The following is a 22,015-nucleotide window of genomic DNA, read 5'->3' as shown; positions in this document are numbered from 1 at the left end:
CACTAAGTTGCAGAGGGCCTCACTAAGTAGCTGAGGCTGTCCACAAATCACAATCCTCCAGTCTCAGCCTCCCGAATGCTGGAATTACAAGCATGTGCGACCATGCCGGGCTTATTTTATTTATATTTATTTATTTGTTTGTTTGTTTGTTTATTTATTTATTTATTTGTGGGTCTGGGGATGGAACCAAGGGGCATTCGATCTCCGAGCTATACCCCCTGCCCTATTTTTTATTCTTTATTTTGAAACAGGGTCTCACTGAGTTGCAAAGGACCTCACTAAGTAGCTGATGCTGTCCGCGAACCACGATCCTCTGGTCTCAGCCTCCCGAATGCTGGGATTACAAGTGTGTGCCACCACGCCCAGCTCCAGTTTATTTTTTGAAGCAGGGTTTTACTAAGTTGCTGAGGCTGTCCTGAAAGTGATTCTCTTGTCTCAGCCTCCCAAGTACTGGGATTACGAGAGTGTGCACCACCACGCCCAGCTGAACTATTTAAAAAGACAATTCTCACTAGGAAGTCAGAGTATTGCTTAATATTTGGGGTCATCTATGTGCAGAAAGAGCTAACGCAGCAGGCCTGAGCCTGCTCTCCTTAAAAGGGCTGCTTGCAAGGCTGGCTCTTGGCCAGTGTCTGGAAACTTAGATTTGGGGGAAGACTTCCTGGTTCCTTATTTTTTATCGTCTGCTAAGAACGGCTCGTGCCCAGCTGTTTCTGCAAACAACACATTTGTGCTGACCACCTGCATTCCTACGGGGTGTCTGGGACTTGGATGCACACCAGGCACTAGGACTTAAATGACCAGTCCCTGGTTAAAAACCCCAGAGGAGAGTCTCCAGTGAGCTTCCCTGCATGACAGCATCTCACAGGCACTGTCGCAGATCGATGTGGGAATGAAGTGCCTTTTGCGTCTGACTCCAGTAGAAAGGACTCTTGGAATCTTATGCCTGGTCTCCTCTGGGTCTTGGCCCATGAGCCTCTGTGTGTGGGGGGTGGGGAGGGGAATGAACCCAGGAACATTCTATCTCCAAGCTCCACCTCCAGCCCTTTTTGTTTTTGTTTGGAAACAAGGTCTTGCTAGGTTGCTGAGAGTCTGGCAAACTTGCTGAGGTTGGCCTCGAACCTGCCATCGTCCTGTCTCAGCCTCCCGAGTACTGGGATCACAGGTGTTCACCACCACACCTGGCTGCTATGAGCCTCTTGCCGATCACGCTGTCTCCTTGCTGTAGCACTTCACAGAAGTACAACTGTCCGCTAAATCCCTAGGTACCCCTGGTCCAGCATCCATGCGGGCCCAGTCCTGAAGACCCTAGACACACCTAAGCCATGCTCTTTATTTGGATTTATACAGAATATGGTACCCAAAGACAACAACCAAAAAGCTTTGCACTTAAGAGAACTATCATATGAGAGAAGCTAACAGCTATAAAATGTCACATCCACCTTTAGGAGCCCAGCCCTGCTAACTTATCTAGGGCTTTCTGGTTTTTCAACTGGTCATTGTAGACATCAGTAAACTCAGAGAAGCCTATGACTGAAGCTTCCTTTCCCTATGCTACACTCAGGAAATGCCTCCTGCTAGAAATATCATACATCTAGCAGGAGAAGAGAGGGAGCCCTCTTCCATTTCATTTGGGCTTAGAGTGCCTGAGCATTTTTCTACTGCATCTAAAGAAGTAATTTTATTTTATATTAGAAAAATAGACAAGTCGGGCATGGTGGTACACACATGTAATCCTAGTATTGGGAGGCAGAGACAGGAGGATCACAGGTTTGAGGACAGCCTTAGCAATTTAGTGAGACCCTCAACAACGTAGTGAGACCCTGTTTTATAATTAAAAAAATAAAATAAATAGAACCGGAAGTATAGCTCAGAAGTATAGAACACCCCTATACTAAATCCCAAACACGTTAAAAAAAAATCAGAGCCAAAGACAGCAGCAGCCGAGCTTCCCATCTACTGAAATGGAAAATAAATACCGTGTAAACCATGTAGTTCATCAAGTAATCAATTTTTGTTCGTTTAAATCTGGTTTTCCCACTGTTCTTCATTATCTTGGTGTCAGCACCTAAGAATATAAAACGTGATGTGATCAACATTTGGGAGAATCAGTGAACTAGCAGGTCCATGCAATCGCTCTTTCTTTGGTTTCGATGGAAAAAGAATGGTAAAGCAATTTCTTCTTTTCGAATCTTAAGAGATCAGAGCAGATCAATTTCCTAAGAAAGTCTGAGGTTACCTGCAAAAATGACCAATCCATGGCAGACATCGGTGTTCCGAATTACGCAGCCACGCAGCAGAATCTTATCAGCATCTAGAGCAAAACTCCTGTTTCTCCAAAATAAAGTTCCTGTGAACTTATCTAGCCGGTTATTGGGTTCTTCACATTCAATAAAACCTTGAAAAAAAAGAAGATACGATCCACATAATCCCAAACCAAAGACTTTTGGGTTTTCAACAACAAGAACTCAGTCAAGCAGCTAACATTGAAAACAAAGACATTTTTCATACAAACCGTCGAACGTGGCCAAGTTCTCTTCTCTTTGGAGGTATTGGTCTGTTATTTCAAGGGCCATTTTGAACTTTAAATTGGTTTCTCTAAAGGGAAGGGGAAGAAGAATTAACACATTCTGGAGCTCCAAGGGGGGCACAAAGAGAGTTGCCTAAATTTACAAATGCTGGCAGCAAAGGAGAAATCACTTGTTTGTTCTATTTTTCATCTCAGCCCTATTTTATTTTACTTTATTTTATTGGTGGTACTGGGGGTGGAATCCAGAGGCTTTCTACCCTGGGCTATACTCCCATAACTTTTTCATATTTTATTTGGAAACAGGGTCTCACTAAGTTGCTGAGAGCCTCACTAAGTAGCTGAGGCTGGCTTCAAACTTGTGCGATCCTCCTGTCTCAGCCTCCCAAGCGCGGGGATTACAAGCGTGCACCACCACGCCCGGCTAGCCTTATTTTATTTTTATTTGGAAACAGGGTTTCACTAGGTTGCCGGCAGTCTCACTGCTCGCTGAGGCTGTCCTTGAACCTATGATTCTTCTGTCTCAGCCTCCCAAATAATGGAATTACAGGTGTGTGCCACCACGCCCGGCTCCCCCAGCCTATTTTATTTTATTTTATTTTATTTTATTTTATTTTATTTTATTTTATTTTATTTTATTTGTTTAGAAACAGGGTCTTGCTAGATTGCTGAGTCTTGCTAAATTGCCGAGGCTGGTTTTGAATCTGCAATCCTCCTGTGTCAGCGTCCCACGTATCAGGATTACCAGCATGCGCCACCATGCCCAGCCTAAGTACAAAGACATTCAAAGCCTATTCTTTTCCCTGATACAGATAACAATATCCATAGTCATTCCTACTGGACACTGCAGCAATTTATAAGGGGCCTGGGTATATACTTTTCCTGATGAGGGGGACAGGCAAGTAGCAGTAACTCTGAATTATGGATAAAAAGAAAGGCCAGTACATGGGGGATACCGTCGGACTGCCAGCAAGTGGCCGGGGCCAGGCCAGGCCAGGTCTCGGGGTCCCTGCCCAGGGAGCATAGATTCAGATGTACCGATCGTGTCAAGATGCCCGAGATGCGCTTACCCATCTAGCTCAGCTGTTTCCACGTAGCAGAGGCTGTTGGGTTCAGAGCTGGACAGCAGCAGGATGTCGGCCTGTGTAAAGCAAAAGGTGCCTATATATTACCCAGGAGCCCCAGGGCGGCCGGACCGGGCACCGGACAACGGGATGAGACAGGCGGGATTTGGTCACTTACTGGAATAAAATCATTTTTCTTCAGACGAATGACATCACCAACTTGAATGTCTTTCCACTTGGTAATTTTGAACCTAAGTTTTAAAAATAAGGACAGTGGGCTGAGGATGTAGCTCAGTGCTAGAACATTTGCAGACTGTGTGAGACCCTGGGACTGATCCCAGCACATTCCCGGGGGTGGGGGACGATTTTGATGTGGTTTTTTTTTGCACCCTACAGCAGGTAAGAAAGTGTGCACTGGGCGCTTTGCCAGCACGCAGCAGGGAGATCCCCCCCCCCCCCAGCGCCATTGCGGTACTTTAGGTGGAACCCTGGGGCATTGTACCTCCGAGTTACACCCCAGCCCTATTTTTTATTCTTTATTTTGAAACAGGGTCTCACTGAGTTGCAAAGAGCCTCGCTAAATAGCTGAGGCTGTCCATAAACCATGATCCTCTTGTCTCAGCCTTCCGAATGCAGAGACAACAAGCGTGTGCCACCACGCCTGGCTTAGTCTTTTTATTTTTGAAACAGGGTCTCACTGAGTTGCAGAGGCCCTCACTAAGTAGCTGAGGATGTCCGTGAACCACGATACCTTCTGTCTTAACCTCCCGAATGCTGTGATTACAAGCGCGCGCCACCTTGTCTGGCCTCCCCGTTTGGTTTTGTGTAAGTCTTTTTTGTGGTGCTGGGGATTGAATCCAAGGAATTCTATCTCTGAAATACACTCCAGCCCTATATTTTTTTCTTTGTTTTGAAACAGGCACTCAATAATTTGCAGAGGGTCTCACTAAGTAGCTGGGGCTGGCCGCGAACCGGTGATCACCGTGTCTCAGGCTCCCAAGTACTGGGATCACAAGCGTGCGCCCACGCCCGGCTTTTGTGTTCCTCTCGCTTCCTCTCCCTTTTCTGGTCCTTCTCTGTCATTCGTATGTGCTTAGTCCCCAGGACAGAAACCCATGAGGGCTCCCCATGCGCCACCAAGAATCCTCGTGGGGCTTTAGAGCTAGCCTTCGCTCTACTGTTCAAATTATTTCTTTAATGGGATGCATCTATTAAGGACATCGACAAGTGACAAATAAATAAAAAAGATGACTATCTTTGGTATTACACATCATAAGAAATGTCCACCTAAATTTCTAGCAAATCAACATGTTTTTAAAATAATGGTACTGGGGATTGAACCCAGGGACATTCTACCTCCCTATATGCCGAGACCAATTTTATTTTTAGTTTTGAAATAGAGCCTTGCTAAGTTGCTGAGGCTGACCTCGAACATGCAATCCTCTTGTTTTAATCTCCCAAATACAGGGATCCCAGGCATATACCCCTGCGTCCGCCCAGCTGTAAATTAATATTTTTAAAAGTTTCAAACCATAGTACTCTGCTTTAAACAGTTACACCTGTACAGAAGATACATCTACGGGATATCATGAACCCACCAAAACTAATCATCTTGACTTATATTTCAAGGCAGAAACACAATTACCATGCTTGTATTCTGATACACTTATGGATAAAAGCAACCTGGATATTTGAAAGTCATTTAAAAATACATGACTTTTGCCAGGTGTGGTGGCACATGCGTGTAATCCCAGTACTTGGAAGGCTGGGACAGGAGGATCACAGGCTCAGGGACAGTCTCAGCAAGTAGTGACATTCTCAGCAACCTAGCGAGACAGTTTCAAAAAGGAATATATATACACACACACATACATACATATATATACACATATACATATATATACATGTATACGTTTATATGTATATATACGTATATAACATTTATATGCATATATACATATATATCCTTTTGTATATATGTACACATCGATAGAGCTTCTTTTAATAAATAAAACTGTGAACGCCGGGCGTGGTGGCGCACACTTGTAATCCCGTGCTTGGGAGGCTGAGACAGGAGGATCGCACAGGTTCAAAGCCAGCCTCAGCTACTTAGTGAGGCTCTCAGAAACTTAGTGAGACCCTGTTTCCAAATAAAGTATAAAATAGGTCTGGGAGTATAGCCCGCAGGTAGAAAGCCTCTGGGTTTCACCCCAGTACCACCAAAAAAAACAAAAAAAACAAAAAAAAAAACCAAATAAATGAAATTGTGGTTATTTCATATTTCAATATCTCTGTAACTGCAAAGAAATTTGCAAGTGCATATCAACTTGTAAGTGGACATGGCCCTTCCTTGTGCCAGCTCTTTGCAGCTATTAGAGGTGGTTCAGGGGAACACATACGCATCATTTCCAGTTTGCCCCAGGAGGCCTCTGTGCCCAGCATCAGTGATCCCCAATCTACTGGCCTGGACCTACTACAGAGGCCGAGGCCTTGCCGGAGATTCATCCCAACTCCAAATTCAAGGGAATCCCGGTTACTTTACCAGAACTGTTAGCCATGCTGTACGCTAGGCAGAGCGGTGCGTGCTCCTGAGAGCCTCACTACCATATCGATTCCCAGTGATTCCAAAGGTAACTTCTAGACTACAATCCATGTATTTGCCGGGAAGAAAAAAAGCCATGTCAACATACAGCTAAGAGCTGAGTGATGTCTATTTTTGAACTAGACAGTGGAAATACAACTGTAAATCAGGTTATTTTCTCCAGTGTTGACACATTAAAAAGTCTTTGAGTTGCAACTTGGTCACTAATTTGAGCACTGTAGTTTGCAGTTCTGCCTGGGGCCCCTGCTCCCCCATCAACTCATTACTGACTCTTGCGTTAGTACTTTGGCATAGCCGACTATGTTCACTGAGCAAACTTTATTATTATTATTATTATTATTATTTTGTGGTATAGGGGATGGAACCCGGGGGCATTCTACCTCTGAGCTACTCCCAGCCCTATTTTTTCTTCTTTATTTTGAAACAGGGGCTCACTGAGTTGCAAAAGACCTCACTAAGTAGTTAGAGCTGTTCTCAAACTGCGATCCTCCTGTCTCAGCCTCCCGAATGCTGGGATCACAAGTGTGAGACACCACGCCCGGCTTGAGCAAACATATATTGAGCATTTTCTGTATGTTGGAAGCAGGACAGTGTCTGTAAGAAACTTAAGTCAGACAGAAACTTAAGGCAGGACGGAAAGGAGACATCTCCACAAATAATTCAGATACGACTCATAGCAAAATGGGAAGAAAATCCTTTAAAAGGGTATTAAAGAGAGGGATGGCTTTAGCTGGTGAATCAGAAATGGTAAGGCATAGCCGGGCGTAATGGCGCATGAGTGTAATCCCAGCATTCGGGAGGCTGAGACAGGAGGATCACAGTTCGCAGCCAGCCTCAGCTACTTAGTGGGGCCCTCTGCAACTTAGTGAGACTCTGTCTCAAAATAAAGAATAAACAAAATAGGGCTGAGATAGGAGGATTGCAGGTTCTCAGCCATCCTCAGCAACTTAGTGAGGCTATCTGCAACTTACTGAGACACTGTTACCAAATAAGAGAATAAAATACATCTAGGGGCGTAGCTCAGAGGTAGAATGCCCCTGGGTCCCATCCCTAGTACCACCAAAAGTAAAAGAAATAAAAATAAAAAGTAAAGAAAGAGCTTACAGAATGGGAGATCTTTGCCAACTACTCCTCTGATAGAGGACTAATACTCAGAATATAGAAAGAACTTAAAATATATAAGACTAAAAAAAAATTTAGTTCCGTTCTTTTTAGGCAATGGGCAGTAGAATCAAATAGATAGTTTATAAAAGAAGAAGTACAAGCCGGGTGTGGTGGCGCACCCTTGTAATCCCATTACTTGGGAGGCTGAGACAGGAGGATCGCACAGGTTCAAAGCCAGCCTCAGCTACTTAATGAGGCTCTCAGAAACCTAGTGAGACCCTGTTTCCAAATAAAGTATAAAATAGGTCTGGGAGTGTAGCCCAGACCCTGGGTTCCATCCCCAGCACCACAAAAATAAATAATTAAATAAATACATAAATAAATGAATAAACAAATAAAATAAGTACAAATGGCCATTAACATAAATAAAAAATATTCAACATCATTAGCAACCAGGGAGATGCAAATCAAAACTACACTGAGATTCTATCTAACCCCAATTAGAATGTCAATTACCAAGAAGTCAAACAATAATACATGCTGGCGCGGGTGTGGGGAAATAAGAACTCTAATACACTGCTGGTGGGATTGCAAATTAGTGCAACCACTATGGAGATCAGTGTGGAGGGAGATTCCTCAGAAAACTGGGAATGGATCCACCATACGATCCAGCTCTACCACTTCCTAGGTATCTTTCCAAAGGGACTAAAATCAGAGAACTATGGTGATATATGCATATTCATGTTCATAGCAGCACAAGTCACAAGAGTCAAATTATGGGGCCAACTCAGGTGTCCATCTACAGATGAATGGACTACAAAATTATGGGATCTACATATAGTGGAATTCTATTCAGCAATAAAGAAGAACAAAATACTGTCTTTGCAGGAAAATAGATGGACCTGGATAACATTACATGAAGTGAGATTAGCCAGTCACAGAAAGTAAAGGATCATGTTTTTTCTCATATGTGGAAGCTAGGGAGTAATTGGGATCCCAGGGAACTTCTGATAATAGAGGAAAAACCCTAGCAGAGCCAGGGAGGTGGCCTAGGGTAAGGGGGTGGGAGGATCAATGAAGGAATCACTTCCATTGACATTGTATACATGTGTGAGACTACCAATGTCAATCTCAGTACCCTGTATGGGGAAGGGGGAGGAGGAGGGAGCCAGAGAAAAGCCCACCAAATGCTCTGTGCATGTATGTCACTATCTCTGTAGTGAAACAGTAAGACTATAATGTACCATTAAAAGTATAAATAAATTATGCCAAGCATGGTGGCACACGCTTGTAATCCCCGTGCTTGGGAGGCGGAGACAGGAGGATCGCGCAGGTCCGAAGCCAGCCTGGCTGGCTTAAGAGACCCCGTTTCCAAATAAAAATATAAAATAGGTCTGGGAGTGTAGCCCGGAGGTAGAAGGGTTTCCAGGAAACCCAGTGTCACACACACACACAAAAAAAAAAAAAAAAAAAAAAGAAAGCCAGGCGTGATGGCGCACACTTGTAATCCCCACGCTTGGGAGGCTGAGACAGGAGGATCGCACAGTGAGGTTCTCAGCAAGTTAGTGAGACTCAGCAAGTTAGTGAGAACCCAAGGGTTCCATCCCCAGTACAGAAAGAAAGAAAGAAAGAAAGAAAGAAAGAAAGAAAGAAAGAAAGAAAGAAAGAAAGAAATTGCACATAATCTAATTTGGGTATAGCCTCAGAGCCTTGAAGGTGATGCCAATCTTTGTAAGTTAAGAGATCTCCACAATTAAAAAGGTAATGCAAAAGCCGGGCGTGGTGGCGCACACTTGTAATCCCAGCATTTGGGAGGCTGACACAGGAAGACTGCAGTTCAAGGCCAGACACAGCTACTTAGTGAGACTCTTTGCAACTCAGTGAGACCTTGTTTCAAAACAAAGAATAAAAAATAGGGCTGAGGATATAGCTCAGAGGTAGAATGCCCCTGGGTTCCACCCCAAGTAAGGAAAAAAAATTACTGTAAAGCCAGGGTGGTGGTACACCCCTGTAATCCCTGTACTTGGGAGGCTGACAGGTTTGAAGCCAGCCTCAGCAAGTAGCGAGACTCTCTAATCTAGTGAGACTGTTTCCAAATAAGAAATAAAATCAGCCTGGGAGTATAGCTTGAAGGTAGAATGCTTCTGGGTTTAATCCGAGAGAGAGAGAGAGAGAGAGAGAGAGAGAGAGAGAGAGAGAGAGAGAGAGAGAGAGAGAGAGGAGGAAAAAGAAAGTGTAATGTAAGAGAGAGAGAGAGAAGAGGAAAAAGAAAGTGTAATGTGAGAGAGAGAGAGAGAAGAGGAAAAAGAAAGTGTAATGTGAGAGAGAGAGAGAGAGAGAGAGAGAGAGAGAAGAGGAAAAAGAAAGTGTAATGTAAGAGAGAGAGAGAGAGAGAGAGAGAAGAGGAAAAAGAAAGTGTAATGTAAGAGAGAGAGAGAGAGAGAGAGAGAGAGAGAGAGAGAGAGAGAGAAGAGGAAAAAGAAAGTGTAATGTAACCCATAGACTCCTAGGTTGTAATGGTTAATCTCGCAACATTACATCCTTGTAACTAAACGACAAATCGAAGAAGGCAAAGTACCTGCCGTCCTTGATGACTTCACATGTCCTGTTATTAATTTCCTTATCCATTTTATGGCGAGCCTTTAGAAGGAAAATGAGGGAACATTTTCATCATCTCAGTATAGAAAGTATTAATGCTAAACAAAAATACGTGCAGCGCAGAGCAGAAAGTCGCCTGAGAGCCTTACCACATCGTCCACCAGGTCTTTGATTGCAGTGATGCCCAGCACCAGGAGCAGAGGGAAGAGCGTGGTGTACCATGCCAGGGTGGAGATTTGAGGAATCGCCTAAAAGAAAAAGAACGGCTGGCAGATGCCCAGCAGGCCAGTGTAACGGAGAGTCCCTGACTACTGGTCCTAAGCTGGCTCCTTCCCAAACCCATCACCACGCAGAACACAGGGAAGGGCGTGGACATATTCAGCCAGCCTCTGCCTGGTTCCTCTCCAGCTTCCGGTCACCTGGAACACGGCCTGGGAGACAGGCTCCTCGAGGGATCACAGTGACCTGCACTGGTCGTGAAGGAAGTTTGTAACATGATAACTTACTACTGAATGGGCGTAGTGGCCCATGCCTGAGATCCAGTACTTGGGAGGCTGAGACGAGAATGTCCCAGGTTCAAGGCCAGTCTTAGCAACATAGCAAGGCTTTCATCAATCTAGGAGATCTTATTTCAAAGCCAAAAATATAAAGGGCTCAGGGTGGAGCATGGCCCAGTACCAAAAAACAAAAACAAAACAAAAAACAAAACAACAAAAAAACACTGCACTGAAGGTTTTGTAAAGCTCGTAATTAACCAAGAGGTATAGTCCTTAACTTTTCGGGATGGGATGTAAGTTGTATACAGCAGGCTGCTCAGGCAGTGATTTCCTGAGCATCCTGGGATGCAGGCAAAGGTGAAAGCTAGGAGTCCGGTAGAGCATCTCTGAGGACACTTGAATAAAGTGCTCTTTTCACCGTCTTGGTCCAACAAGAAAAGGGCTGACTTGCAGGAAGACCCCCCTCCATCAAGACAGCCCCCAGCTTGAATGGAAGTTTTGGTTTTTTTTCGTGGTACTGGGTTTCCTGGAAGCCCTTCTACCTCCGACAACACTCCCACGGGCTACACTCCCAAACCTATTTTTATACTTTTTTTTTATGTGAAAACAGGGTCTCTAAAGCCAGTGTGGCTGGCTTTAAACCTGTGTGATCCTCCTGTCTCTGCCTTCCAAGTGCGGGGATTCTAAGTGTGCTCCACCATGCCCGGCCTGAATGAAAGTTTGAGAGGCTAGTTTAATACAGATCTCTTGTAACTTGTCAGTCATTGGGCCACAGCATGAGGGGTTTTTCGTGTGTGTGTGTGTGTGTGTGTGTGTGTGTGTGTGTGTGTGTGTGTGTGTGTTACTAGGGATTAAGCCAGGAGCATTCTACCTCAGAGCTATACCCTTTCAAACCTATATTATTTTATTTTATTTTATCTTATTTTATTGTGGTGCTAGGGATGGAACCCAGGGGCATTTTACCTCTGAGCTACACCCCCAGCCCTATTTTTTATTCCTTATTTTGAAACAGTGTCTCACTGAGTTGCAAAGGACCTCACTAAGTAGCTGAGGCTGTCCTTGAACCGAACCGCGATCCTCCTGTCTCAGCCTCCCAAATGCTGAGATCACAGGCATGCGCCACCACGCCTGGATTTACTTTTCATTTTGAAACAGAGTTTTGCTAAGTTGCAGAGGGCTTCACTAAGTAGTTAAGGCTGGCCATGAACCTGTGGTCCTCCTGTCTCAGCCTCCCATGTACTGGGATTACAGGTGTGCACTGCCATACCCAGCTGTGCTACCATTTTATAAATCCTTAGTGGGTGGATGCCAGCAGTAGGATTGTTTTCCAAATCCAACACTCGATGGCAAGAATCTGATAAGGCCAAGCGGATACACTGTCTCTGTAACCCGCGGATACGCTGTCTCTGTAACCCGCAAGTCAGGTTCTGGAAGGTTGATGCTAATCAGGAAATGAAGCACATCATAGCAGCAGTCTCTAAAAGACAGCAGCCTTGCTTTCCAGGTAAGTGACTCTTTTACCACCATTTAAAGAAAAAAAACTAGAAAGAAGGCCTTCTCTAATACAAAACCAGCTCAGAAAAATAAGTCCTTTGCTTAGCCAGGTACAGTGGTGCACACCTGTAACCCCAGCTACTTGGAAGGCGGAGGCAAGAGGATTGCAGGTTTGGGGCTGCCCTTTGACCTCATCTCAAATTAAAAAAAAAAAAACCTGTGCATGGTGGCGCATACTTGTAATTCTAGTACTTGGGAGGCTGAGAGAGGACGATCACAGGTTTGAAGCCAGCCTCAGCTACTTAGTGAGGCCCTCCACAACTTAATGAGACCTTTTTCCCAAAATAAAGAATAAAAACGTGCTAGCGGGAGAAACCAGTCCCATAGGCCAAGGCTGCACAATTCCATTTATGTCAAATGTTCAGAGTAGATTGGTGACTACTGGGTGCTGGTGGGAGGAGAAATGGGAAACACTGCTTAATCTATTCAGTGAGTGGTATTGGGGGCTAGACAGTGGTGATCCTTAATGCCTACCATGGCAAATTTCATGTTCTCTCTTTCTTTTTTGGGTGTGTAGCTTAGAGGTAGAATGTCCTTAGGTTGAATCCCCAGGACTGCAAAAATAAAAAAATAATAAATAAATAAATAAATAAATAAATAAATAAATAAATAAACAAATGGGGCTGGGGATGTAGCTTGGTGACAGAAAGCCCTTGGGTTCAATCCCCACTACAGCAATAAATATTAAAAAAAACTTAGAAACTTTATGACCAAGCTGAGCGTGGTGGCACATGCTTGTAATCCCAGTACTTGGGAGGCTGAGACAGGAGGATCCAGGTTCGTAGCCAGCCTCAGCTACTTAGTAAGGCCCTCCACAACTTAGTGAGACCTTGTTTCAAAATAAAGAATTAAGAAAAAAACGGGCTGGGGGGGGTGTGGGTCAAAGGCAGAATGCCCCAGAATTCAATCCCCATCACCACACACACACACACACACACACATACACACACTATGACTAAAATCGTAATAAAAATCAATACTATTTTGCGAGAAACTAGGCAAGTAAATGCAAAAATAAAGAACAAGCACAAAAATAGGCTTAATTACAAAGAATTCTAAAGTAAAGTATTTAGTTTACATGAATAATACCAGTTTTAATATTTCAGTACAAAATCTAATTTTAAAATAAGAGCACTCATCCGCGTGTGGTGGCACACACCTGTAATCTCAGTTCTTGGGAGGCTGAGACAAGGAGGATCGCAGTTTTGAGGCCAACTTTGGCAAATCAGTGGCAGTTCCGGGCAACTTATTGAGACCATGTTTCAAAATAAAAAATAAAATAGGTCTGGGTGTATAGGATAGGGTTCAATCCTAGGAAAGAAAGAGAGAAAGAGAGAAAGAGGGAAAGAAAGAAAGAAAGAAAGAAAGAAAGAAAGAAAGAAAGAAAGAAAGAAAGAAAGAAAGAAAGCAAAAGAAGGAAAGAAAGAGAGAGAAAAGGAAGAGGAGGAGGAAGGGAAGGAAGGAAGGAAGGAAGGAGCTAGAACCACATTTCCCTGTGCTCTCTGTTCCTGTTCATTCAGAGTCAGCTGGTTCTGCAGACCAGGCCCTGATCCCTTTTGCAGAAAACCCTGATGATCATGCGTCTATGACTTAAACATCTGTAGTTATCATGATTCACAACAGATTGAAAATACCCAAGGGCATTACCTGTAGGATGAGAAGGACCAGGAAATAGAAATTGGCTGCTCTCTTAAACTGCTCAAACAAATTCATGGGTAGAAAGGTTAATGCGTTGTACTTGTAGGTTTTAATTGCATTATTCTGTTGGAAAAAAGAAGAATGTTATTCTAAATGATGTCATACAGCATGTTTACCTATCTGTAAAAATCACGATATCACAAGGCCTATAGTAGCTCAGTGTCATAATCCATCAGTCAGAAAGACACTTAGATTTCATTTAAGCTTTTGATTCTAGCTGGCCTCAAAATGAACACGTGGAAACTTGTGTCAGAGAGAGTAAGGAGATATAGACATTAACTTTGACCTCGTGGATCTTGCTGTCAGAGGCCTTGATCCATCAGGGCCTCTTAAAAAATGAGGTAAAGAAGCCAGGCATGGTGGTACACACCTGTCATCCTAGTACTTGGGAGGCTGAGAAAGGAGGATCCCAGGTTTGAGAACAGCCTCAGCAAGTAGTGAGATTCTCTTCAACCTAGCGAGATCTTGCTTCACAAAAATATAAAAGGGAGCCGGGCGTGGTGGTGCACGCTTTTAATCCCCGTGCTTGGGAGGTGGAGACAGGAGGAAAACGCAGGTTCGAGGCCAGGCTTGCTGGCTTAAGAGACCCTGTTTCCAAATAAAATATATATATAGCGCACACCTGTAATCTCAGTTCTTGGGAGGCTGAGACAAGGAGGAATATATATATATATATATATATATATATATATATATATATTAGGAGGATTATATATATATATATATATAATATATATATTATATAATATATATATTAGGTCTTGGAGTGTGGCCCGAAGGTAGAAGGGTTTCCAGGAACCCCAGTACCACCAAAAAAATAAATAAACAAAAAAAAGCGGGGGGGGCTGGGGCAGTAGCTTTGAGGTAGAATGCCTCTGGGTTCAATCCTTAGCATCACACACATAATAAAAATAAAAATAGAGCCGGACCTGGTAGCTCAAGTTTGTAATCCCAGTACTTGGGCAGCTAAGAGAAGAGGATCTCAGGTTGGAGAACCACCTCACCAAGTGTGAGACTCTGTTTCAAAGTAAAATAAAATAGGGCTGGGGGTGTAGCTTGGAGGTAGAATGCTCCTGGGTTCAACTTCTGGCACCACAAATTAACAACAAAAACAACAACAACAACAACAATAATAATAATAATTTAGGATTCAACTTACTGCATATTTACTCTCCTTAATACAGAAGAACTTTGTATTCATAAAATGAGGTTGTTCGTGGTATTTTCGATCATTTGCTTTGACTTGCCACGTACAGTCTTGAAGAGAAAGAGAAGAAACATACATGAATAGAAAATAGGGTCACTGCAGAAGCAATCAAATTAACATGAGGTCAGAAGAGTAAATCCTAATCCCATAGGACTCATGTCCATAGAGAAGGTGGGGGGAGCTGGGCCTGGTGGCGCACGCCTGTAATCCCAGTACTTGGGAGGCTGAGACAGGTGGATCACGGGTTCCAGGACAGTCTCAGCAAGTAGTGAGACCCTCATCAACCTACCGAGACCCTAATTCAAAATAAAAATAGAATATGGCTGGGGATATGGCTCAGAGGCAGAATGCCTCTGGGTTCAATCCCCAGTAAAACACACACACACACACACACACACACACACACACACACACACACACACTTCTAATAGAGCAAGTCTTACCTAAACATGGCTCAGACACAAAGACCAGAGCCCTAGAAGGTCACAGCTCAATTAAATTGTTTTTCAACCTCACTGACTTGGTTCATAATATTTATATTGCATTAAATATTTAATGAACGAGTAAATCAGAGTAAAAGGATACCGCCAACGAACTCAACACCTCCGCAGCCCAATCCGAGGTCAGTGTGTGCACCGCGTCCTCCCCTCCCCGCCCCCACCCATGACCAGCGCCCGTCTCTTTTCAGGATCATTTGAAGCACTTAACACCTTCACCGTGCTACTCAGTAGCCCCAGTCCTGCCCAGGGCCCTGTCTAAGTTCCAGGGAACTTCAGAGAGTACACAAGCCGGGCGTGGTGGCGCGCGCTTGTAGACCCAGCATTCCGGAGGCTGAGACCCGAGGATCGTGGTTCGCAGACAGCCTCAGCTACTTAGTGAGACCCTTTGCAACTCAGTGGGACCCCGTTTCAAAGTAAAGAATAAAAAAATAGGGCCGGGGGTGTAGAATGCTTCTGGATTCTGTCCCCAGTATGCAAATAAACAAACAAACAAACAAATAAATAAATAAGAAAAAGAAAGTACACAGCTTCTTTGCTGCAGGCACATTCTTTATCCAACAGACTTCTCAAGAACAGGGCTTTCTCTGCCTCTCTCTACTACAGTGCTCCTGCCAATCTGATTCCCTTGGGGGGGTCCCCACCACCACCACCACAGTGAGTGGAAGATGCCTTCCCCAGCTTTTGTTTATTTGTCTGTTTTGGTGCTGGGGATTGAACTTGGTGGGGACATTCTACCTCTGAGCTACACTCCCAGCCCTTTTTCTTTTCCTTTGGACTCAGGTCACTCTGCATTGCTGAGGCTGGCCTTGAACCTGAAATCCTCCTGCCTCAGCCTCCCAAGTACTGGGATTGCAGGTGTGCACCACCACGCCTTGTGTGCAGGCATGGCCTTTTGTCATGGCTCAGCCTTCTAAGCACAGTTACAACGGTTCAGTCAGCAAGCGTCCACTTGGGAGGATCCCTGGGGAGGACAGACTCAAGCTTTTTACATCAGCTGCAGTATGCACCTGTACTCGGGCTTCTGCCATGAAGGTTCAAAAATGGGCTGGGAGAAAAATCAAGGCAGCCCCTCTGAGGAGCAGGCTCTCCATGAACAGATGCAGATGAGCAGCCCTTGAGGTCTTAATAAGATTAATGAGCATGGAGCCCAGTATGGTGGTACGCGCCTGTAATCCTAGTACTTAGGAGGCTGAGACAGGAGGATCACAGGTTCGTGGCCAGCCTCAGCTACTTGGTGAGGCCCTCAGCAACTAAATGAGACCCTGTTTCAAAATAAAGAATAGCCGGGCGTGGTGGCGCACACTTGTAATCCCCACGCTTGGGAGGCTGAGACAGGAGGATCGCACAGGTTCAAAGCCAGACTCAGCTACTGAGTGAGGCTCTCAGCAACTTAGTGAGACCCTGTTTCCAAATAAAGTATAAAATAGGTCTGGAGGTGTAGCTTGGAGGTAAAAAGTCCCTGAGTTCAATTCACAGGAGAGAGAGAGAGAGAGAGAGAGAGAGAGAGAGAGAGAGAGTGTGTGTGTGTGTGTGTGTGTGTTGGGGTGTGGCTCGAGGTAGAGTGCCCTGGGCTCCATCCCCAGCACCACACAGCACTGTGGCAGGACCACTGCTGCAGATGGGGATATATGAAGGAGCGTTTACAAGTGAACTATAGGATGGTTAATCTGAGGACTATTAAAACAAAGACATCATCGTTTGCAAAACGTTTCAACTTTTTTGTTTTTTGGTTGTTTTTTTTTGCAGGTCTGGGGATGGAACCCAGGGGCACTTGACCTCTGAGCTACACCCTCAGCCCTATTTTTTATTCTTTATCTTAAAACAGGGTCTCACCAGGCGGGCGTGGTGGCGCACGCTCGTAATCCCCGCGGTTGGGGGGCTGAGACAGGAGGATCGCGCAGGTTCAAAGCCAGCCTCAGCTACTTACTGAGGCTCTCAGCAACTTAGTGAGACTCTGTTTCCAAATAAAAAATATTAAAAAATAAGTCTGGGAGTATAGCCCGGAGGTAGAAAGCCCCTGGGTTCCATACCAAGTACTACCAAAATAATAATAATAATAATAATAATAATAATAATAATAATAATAATAATACAGTCACTGAGTTGCAAAGGGGCCTCACTAAGTAGCTGAGGTTGTCTGCGAACTGCGATCCTCTTGTCTTGGGCTCTCCAATGCTGGGATTACAAGCGTGCACCACCACGCCCGGCTAAACTTTCAACCTTTTAAACAACTCATTTTCCGACTTCTATACCCTAGGAAATTCAGATAATACTTCAAGAGAAGAATCAAGCAGGGACTGCTGAGAAACGCAAGTCATTAAGCCGATAGCTTTTTTAAGACCACGCAGCGCCCCTGAAGGCTCCTCGCCTCTCAGCCGGTCATGAGTGCTGTGTTATGATGAACACAAACGGCCCTGCCACCACTCAAGGACGAGTGCAGGTTTCTCAAAAGGGAAAATGGACTCGGAACTATAAACCAGCCCTCGAGAACTGTAACATTATCTACAATCAGAACATTTCTTTCCCACTTGAGGAAGACCTCAAAAGGAGAGTAGGCTTCAAAATAAAGCCATTTCAGAGGGTAATCTTGAATCCATTCTATTTGATGGTAATTTACAAAGGCATCTTATTATTATTATTTTTTTGGTAGTGCTGGGGATCGTAGTGCTGGGTTGGAGGGGTTACTTACAACCTACATTCCCAGCCCAATTTATTATTATTTTTTAAATTTGGAATTAGGGTCTTGTTAAATTGTAGAGAATCTCACTAAATTCCTGAAGCTGGCCTCAAACCCAGGATTCTCCTGTGTGAGTCTCCCAAGTCCGGGGATTACTGAGATGCACCACCACCCCTGGGTGCATGTGCTTTTAATGATTTACTTGCGCTTGCAAATGACTTGTGAAGGATGCTAGCCACGGGAGTTCTAGAATATCACGTAAGGATGCCATTCTAAATTTTAGGAGGGCTAAAAAGAAACAAAACAAAACAAAGATGTCCAGCAAAAAGAGAAAAGGCCAGAGATCTTACATTCGAGAGGCTGAGACAGGAGGACCACAGTTCGCAGACACCCTCAGCGACTTAGCGAGGCCCTTCGCAACTCAGTGAGACCCTGGCTCAAAAATAAAAAGACTAGCCGGGCGTGGTGGCGCATGCTTGTAATCCCAGCGCTTCGGAGGTGAAAACAGGAGGATCGCACAGGTTTGAAGCCAGCCTCTCTGGCTTAAGAGACCCCGTTTCCAAATAAAATATAAAAATAAGTCTGGGAGTGTAGCCCAGAGGTAGAAAGCTTCTATCCCCAGTATCACCAATAAATAAATAAATAAATAAATAAATAAATAAATAAATAAATAATAAAAAGACTAGCCAGGCACGGTGGCACACACTTGTAATCCCTGCGCTTGCGAGGCTGATGCAGGAGGATCACACAGGTTCGAAACCAGCCTCAGCTGCTTAGTGAGGCTCTCAGCAACTTAATGAGACCCTGTTGCCAAATAAAATATAAAAAAGGTCTGGGAGTATAGCCGGGACGTAAAAAAAAAAGCCCCTGGGTTCCACCCCCAGTACCACAAAATAAAATAAAATAAAAAATAAAAAGACGAAAATATTGGGCTGGGGTGTAGCTCAGAGGTCGAACGCACCTGGGTTCCATCAGGACTCCCCATCCCTGGATCATTTTCATTTACGTTCCTCAAACCAAGGGTCGTGGTTGTTTGTGATGCTGGAGACTAAACAAAGGGGCATTCCACCTCCAAACCATACCGCCAGCCCCTTTTTTAATTTTTCATTTTGAAACAGGGTCTCACTAGGTTGCTGAGAGTCTCTGTATGGTGCCGAGGCTGTCCTTGAACCCGTGATTCTCCTGCCTCAGCCTCTCAAGTACTGGAATTACAGGTGTGCACCACCATGCTTGGCTACAAAGGTAGTTTCTAACCTCAAGTTAAATGAACTTGGTCTTTCTTTTTTTCTTTTTGTGGTACTAAGGATTGAAGTAAGAGGTACTTTGTCTCTGAATTATACCCCCAGACCTTTTTTATTATTTGTTCAAAAATAGGGTCTTGCAGAGTTGCTGAGGGCCTCACTAAGTTGCTGAGGCTGGCTTTGAACCTGAGAATCTCTTATTTTAGCCTCCCAAAGTACTGGGATTACAGGTGTATGCCACAATGCCTGGCTTAATCTCTTAATTTGACATGTTTGGCAACACTTTAAGTCGCCTGGGGAAAGTCACCACTACATCTTTAATCTGAGGCTTAACCACAAAAGTATTTCTATTCAGTTTCAGAAATCTGATTATAGTTGAGTAATCGATGATCCTAGAAGGCTCCTTGTTTGAACTAATGCAGACAAACCAACGGCAAACAAATTAACGTCTTCTTCTGCTTCATCCTATGAGAAAATTGTTTGATGAGTATTTCAGTCAGAGACACAGAAGTGTGGAAATAGTATCCTGTGGTCAAATACACTTATACAATCTGGCCTCCCTCTCCTGGGCATTCATTCAATAGACTCGCTGGTGCATTAACTGCTCGGAGAAATCCTATAGTAAAGACACTTATTTAATCCAGCTTTTTCAAAATTAATGTGATCACAGGCCATATTCTTTTTTTAGAAAATCAGAGAATACTCATTGTTTTGATTTGATTAAACTTATTTAATTCAGCTTCAGAGAACACCTTTAATACGGTTTGAAAAAAAATCTGTGCTAAAACGCATGCCTTTAGGAAAGATAAGCACTTGGGAGTTATTGCCTTTTCTGGTGTTGAAGTTTGAACTCAGGGGCATTCTACCTTTGAGCTATACCCCCAGCCCTATTTTATTTTGTAACAGGGTCTTAGTAAGTTGCTAGGAGTCTCACTAAGTTGCTGAGGCTGGCCTTGAACCTGTAATCCTCCTGTCTCAGCCTCCTAAGTACTGGAATTCCAGGCCTGTGTCACTTCACCCCACCGATATTTGCCTTTTTAATAAAACATTTATTAAGTGACTGCTTAGAAAAGGGAACTTCAAGCCAGACATGGTGGCACATGCTTGTAATCCCAGTACTTGCGAGGCTGAGACAGTAGGTTACAAGTTTCCTGGCCAGCCTTAGCTACTTAATGAGGCCCTGTTTCAAAATAAAGACTAAAAATGAGGGCTGGGGATGCAGCTTGGAAGTAGAATGCCCACAGGTTCAATCATCAGTACTGCAAAAAAAAAAAAAAAAAAAGAACTTCACTAGAAACTTGAACAAGGCTAATTTGTAGAAAAAAAAAAAAAAGAAGGCATCTTATCCCATTTTCTAAAATGCAAATATTGACAAAAGAGAGAGAAAAAAATAAAAATTAACCAGCAAAAAAAAAGTACTTTTACCCATATGGCCTTCTTGTTAAAAGATATAAAAATAGGTGGGTGTGGTGGTGTATGCCTGTAATCCCAGTACTTGGGAGGCTGAGATAGGAGGATCACAGGTTTCAGGACAGCTTCGGCAAGTAGTGAAACTCTCATCAACCTAGCAAGACCCTGTTTCAAAATTAAAGCTGGGGGTGTAGCTCAGAAGTAGAATGCCCTTGAGTTCAACCCTCAGTACCACACACACAAAAAAGCTACAAAGATAACCAGTTTGCATTAACAAAACCATAAGGTATGTGTCCAGATGTGCATTCAACATGAGCCACAGCTGACTCAAAACCACCCCTGGGTCTGGCACATGCCTGTGTGCTTGGAACACACAAACAGTGCTGTGAGATGTCTCGAGCATCTCCACCCTCACCAAGACCCTAGATCGCTGTTCTCGGGTAAAGGAAGCTAGCTCCGCCATGCTCCCATCCTCTTCGCTGGCTCTGAATTTCTGCTTTGTAGACCCACTAAACACCTGCATGGGTTTATACCAATCACAGCAAACCAGGGAACTCCAAGATCAAAGGCTCAACCTTGACCATGACTTGGGAGGCTGACACAGGAGGATCACAGGTTGGAGAACAGCCTCAGCAACTTAACAAGGCCCTCTGCAGCTTAGTGAGCCCCTGTTTCAAAATCAAAAATAAAATTGGACTGGATGTAGCTAATCCTACTGTTATAGGCCCTACACAATTTGTGAACAAAATTCTGAGTGAGAAAAGATATTTTTATTTTATTTTTTGGTATTGAGGATCGACCCCGGGGCATTCTACCTCTAAGCTACATACCAGATTTATTTTATTTTTTTCTTTTGAGATAGGGTCTTGCTGGCCAGGCATGGTGGCACACACTTCTAATCCCCACGCTTGGGAGGCGGAGACAGGAGGTTCACGCAGGTTCGAAGCCAGCCTCACTGGCTTAAGAGACCCTGTTTCCAAATAAAAACATAAAAAATAGGTGTCTGGGAGTGTAGCCCAGAGGTAGAAGGGTTTCCAGGAACTCGTCTCCAGTACCACCAAAAAAAAAAAAAAAAAAGAAAGAAAGAAAGAAAAGAAATAGGGTCTTACTAAGTCTCCAAGACTGGCCTTGAACCTGCGATCCTCCTGTCTCAACCTTCCAAATACTAGGATTATAGGTGTATGCCACTATGCCCGGCTGAGAAAAGATTTATATTTTTGAAGTACTGGGGTGGAACCCAGGGGCATTCTACCTCCGAGCTACACCCCCTGCCCTATTTTTTATTCTTTATGTTGAAACTGGGTCTCACTGAGTTGCAAAGGGCCTCACTAAGTAG

General features: G+C 44.0%; 1 protein-coding gene across 1 annotated transcript in view; it reads right to left on the bottom strand.

Moving 5' to 3' along the window:
• The window catches only part of ATP8B1 (ATPase phospholipid transporting 8B1), a gene marked incomplete at both ends in the record, with an annotated part of 76,146 nt that overhangs the window by 42,902 nt on the left and 11,229 nt on the right, over window positions 1-22,015 (bottom strand). The window contains 9 exons of the mRNA XM_080714679.1: window positions 1,980-2,068; window positions 2,240-2,398; window positions 2,516-2,598; window positions 3,598-3,668; window positions 3,770-3,842; window positions 9,876-9,937; window positions 10,045-10,143; window positions 13,594-13,707; window positions 14,804-14,901. Coding sequence (XP_080570805.1) covers window positions 1,980-2,068; window positions 2,240-2,398; window positions 2,516-2,598; window positions 3,598-3,668; window positions 3,770-3,842; window positions 9,876-9,937; window positions 10,045-10,143; window positions 13,594-13,707; window positions 14,804-14,901 — 848 coding nt within the window. The remainder of the gene's footprint in view (window positions 1-1,979; window positions 2,069-2,239; window positions 2,399-2,515; window positions 2,599-3,597; window positions 3,669-3,769; window positions 3,843-9,875; window positions 9,938-10,044; window positions 10,144-13,593; window positions 13,708-14,803; window positions 14,902-22,015) is intronic.

This window comes from Muscardinus avellanarius, assembly GCF_963383645.1.
Source record: "Muscardinus avellanarius genome assembly, chromosome: 17".
In the NCBI taxonomy this organism is placed as follows: Eukaryota; Metazoa; Chordata; class Mammalia; order Rodentia; family Gliridae; genus Muscardinus; species Muscardinus avellanarius.
The sequence above is the reverse complement of the archived record's forward strand: the minus strand, read 5'-3'. Positions and strand labels throughout refer to the sequence as shown.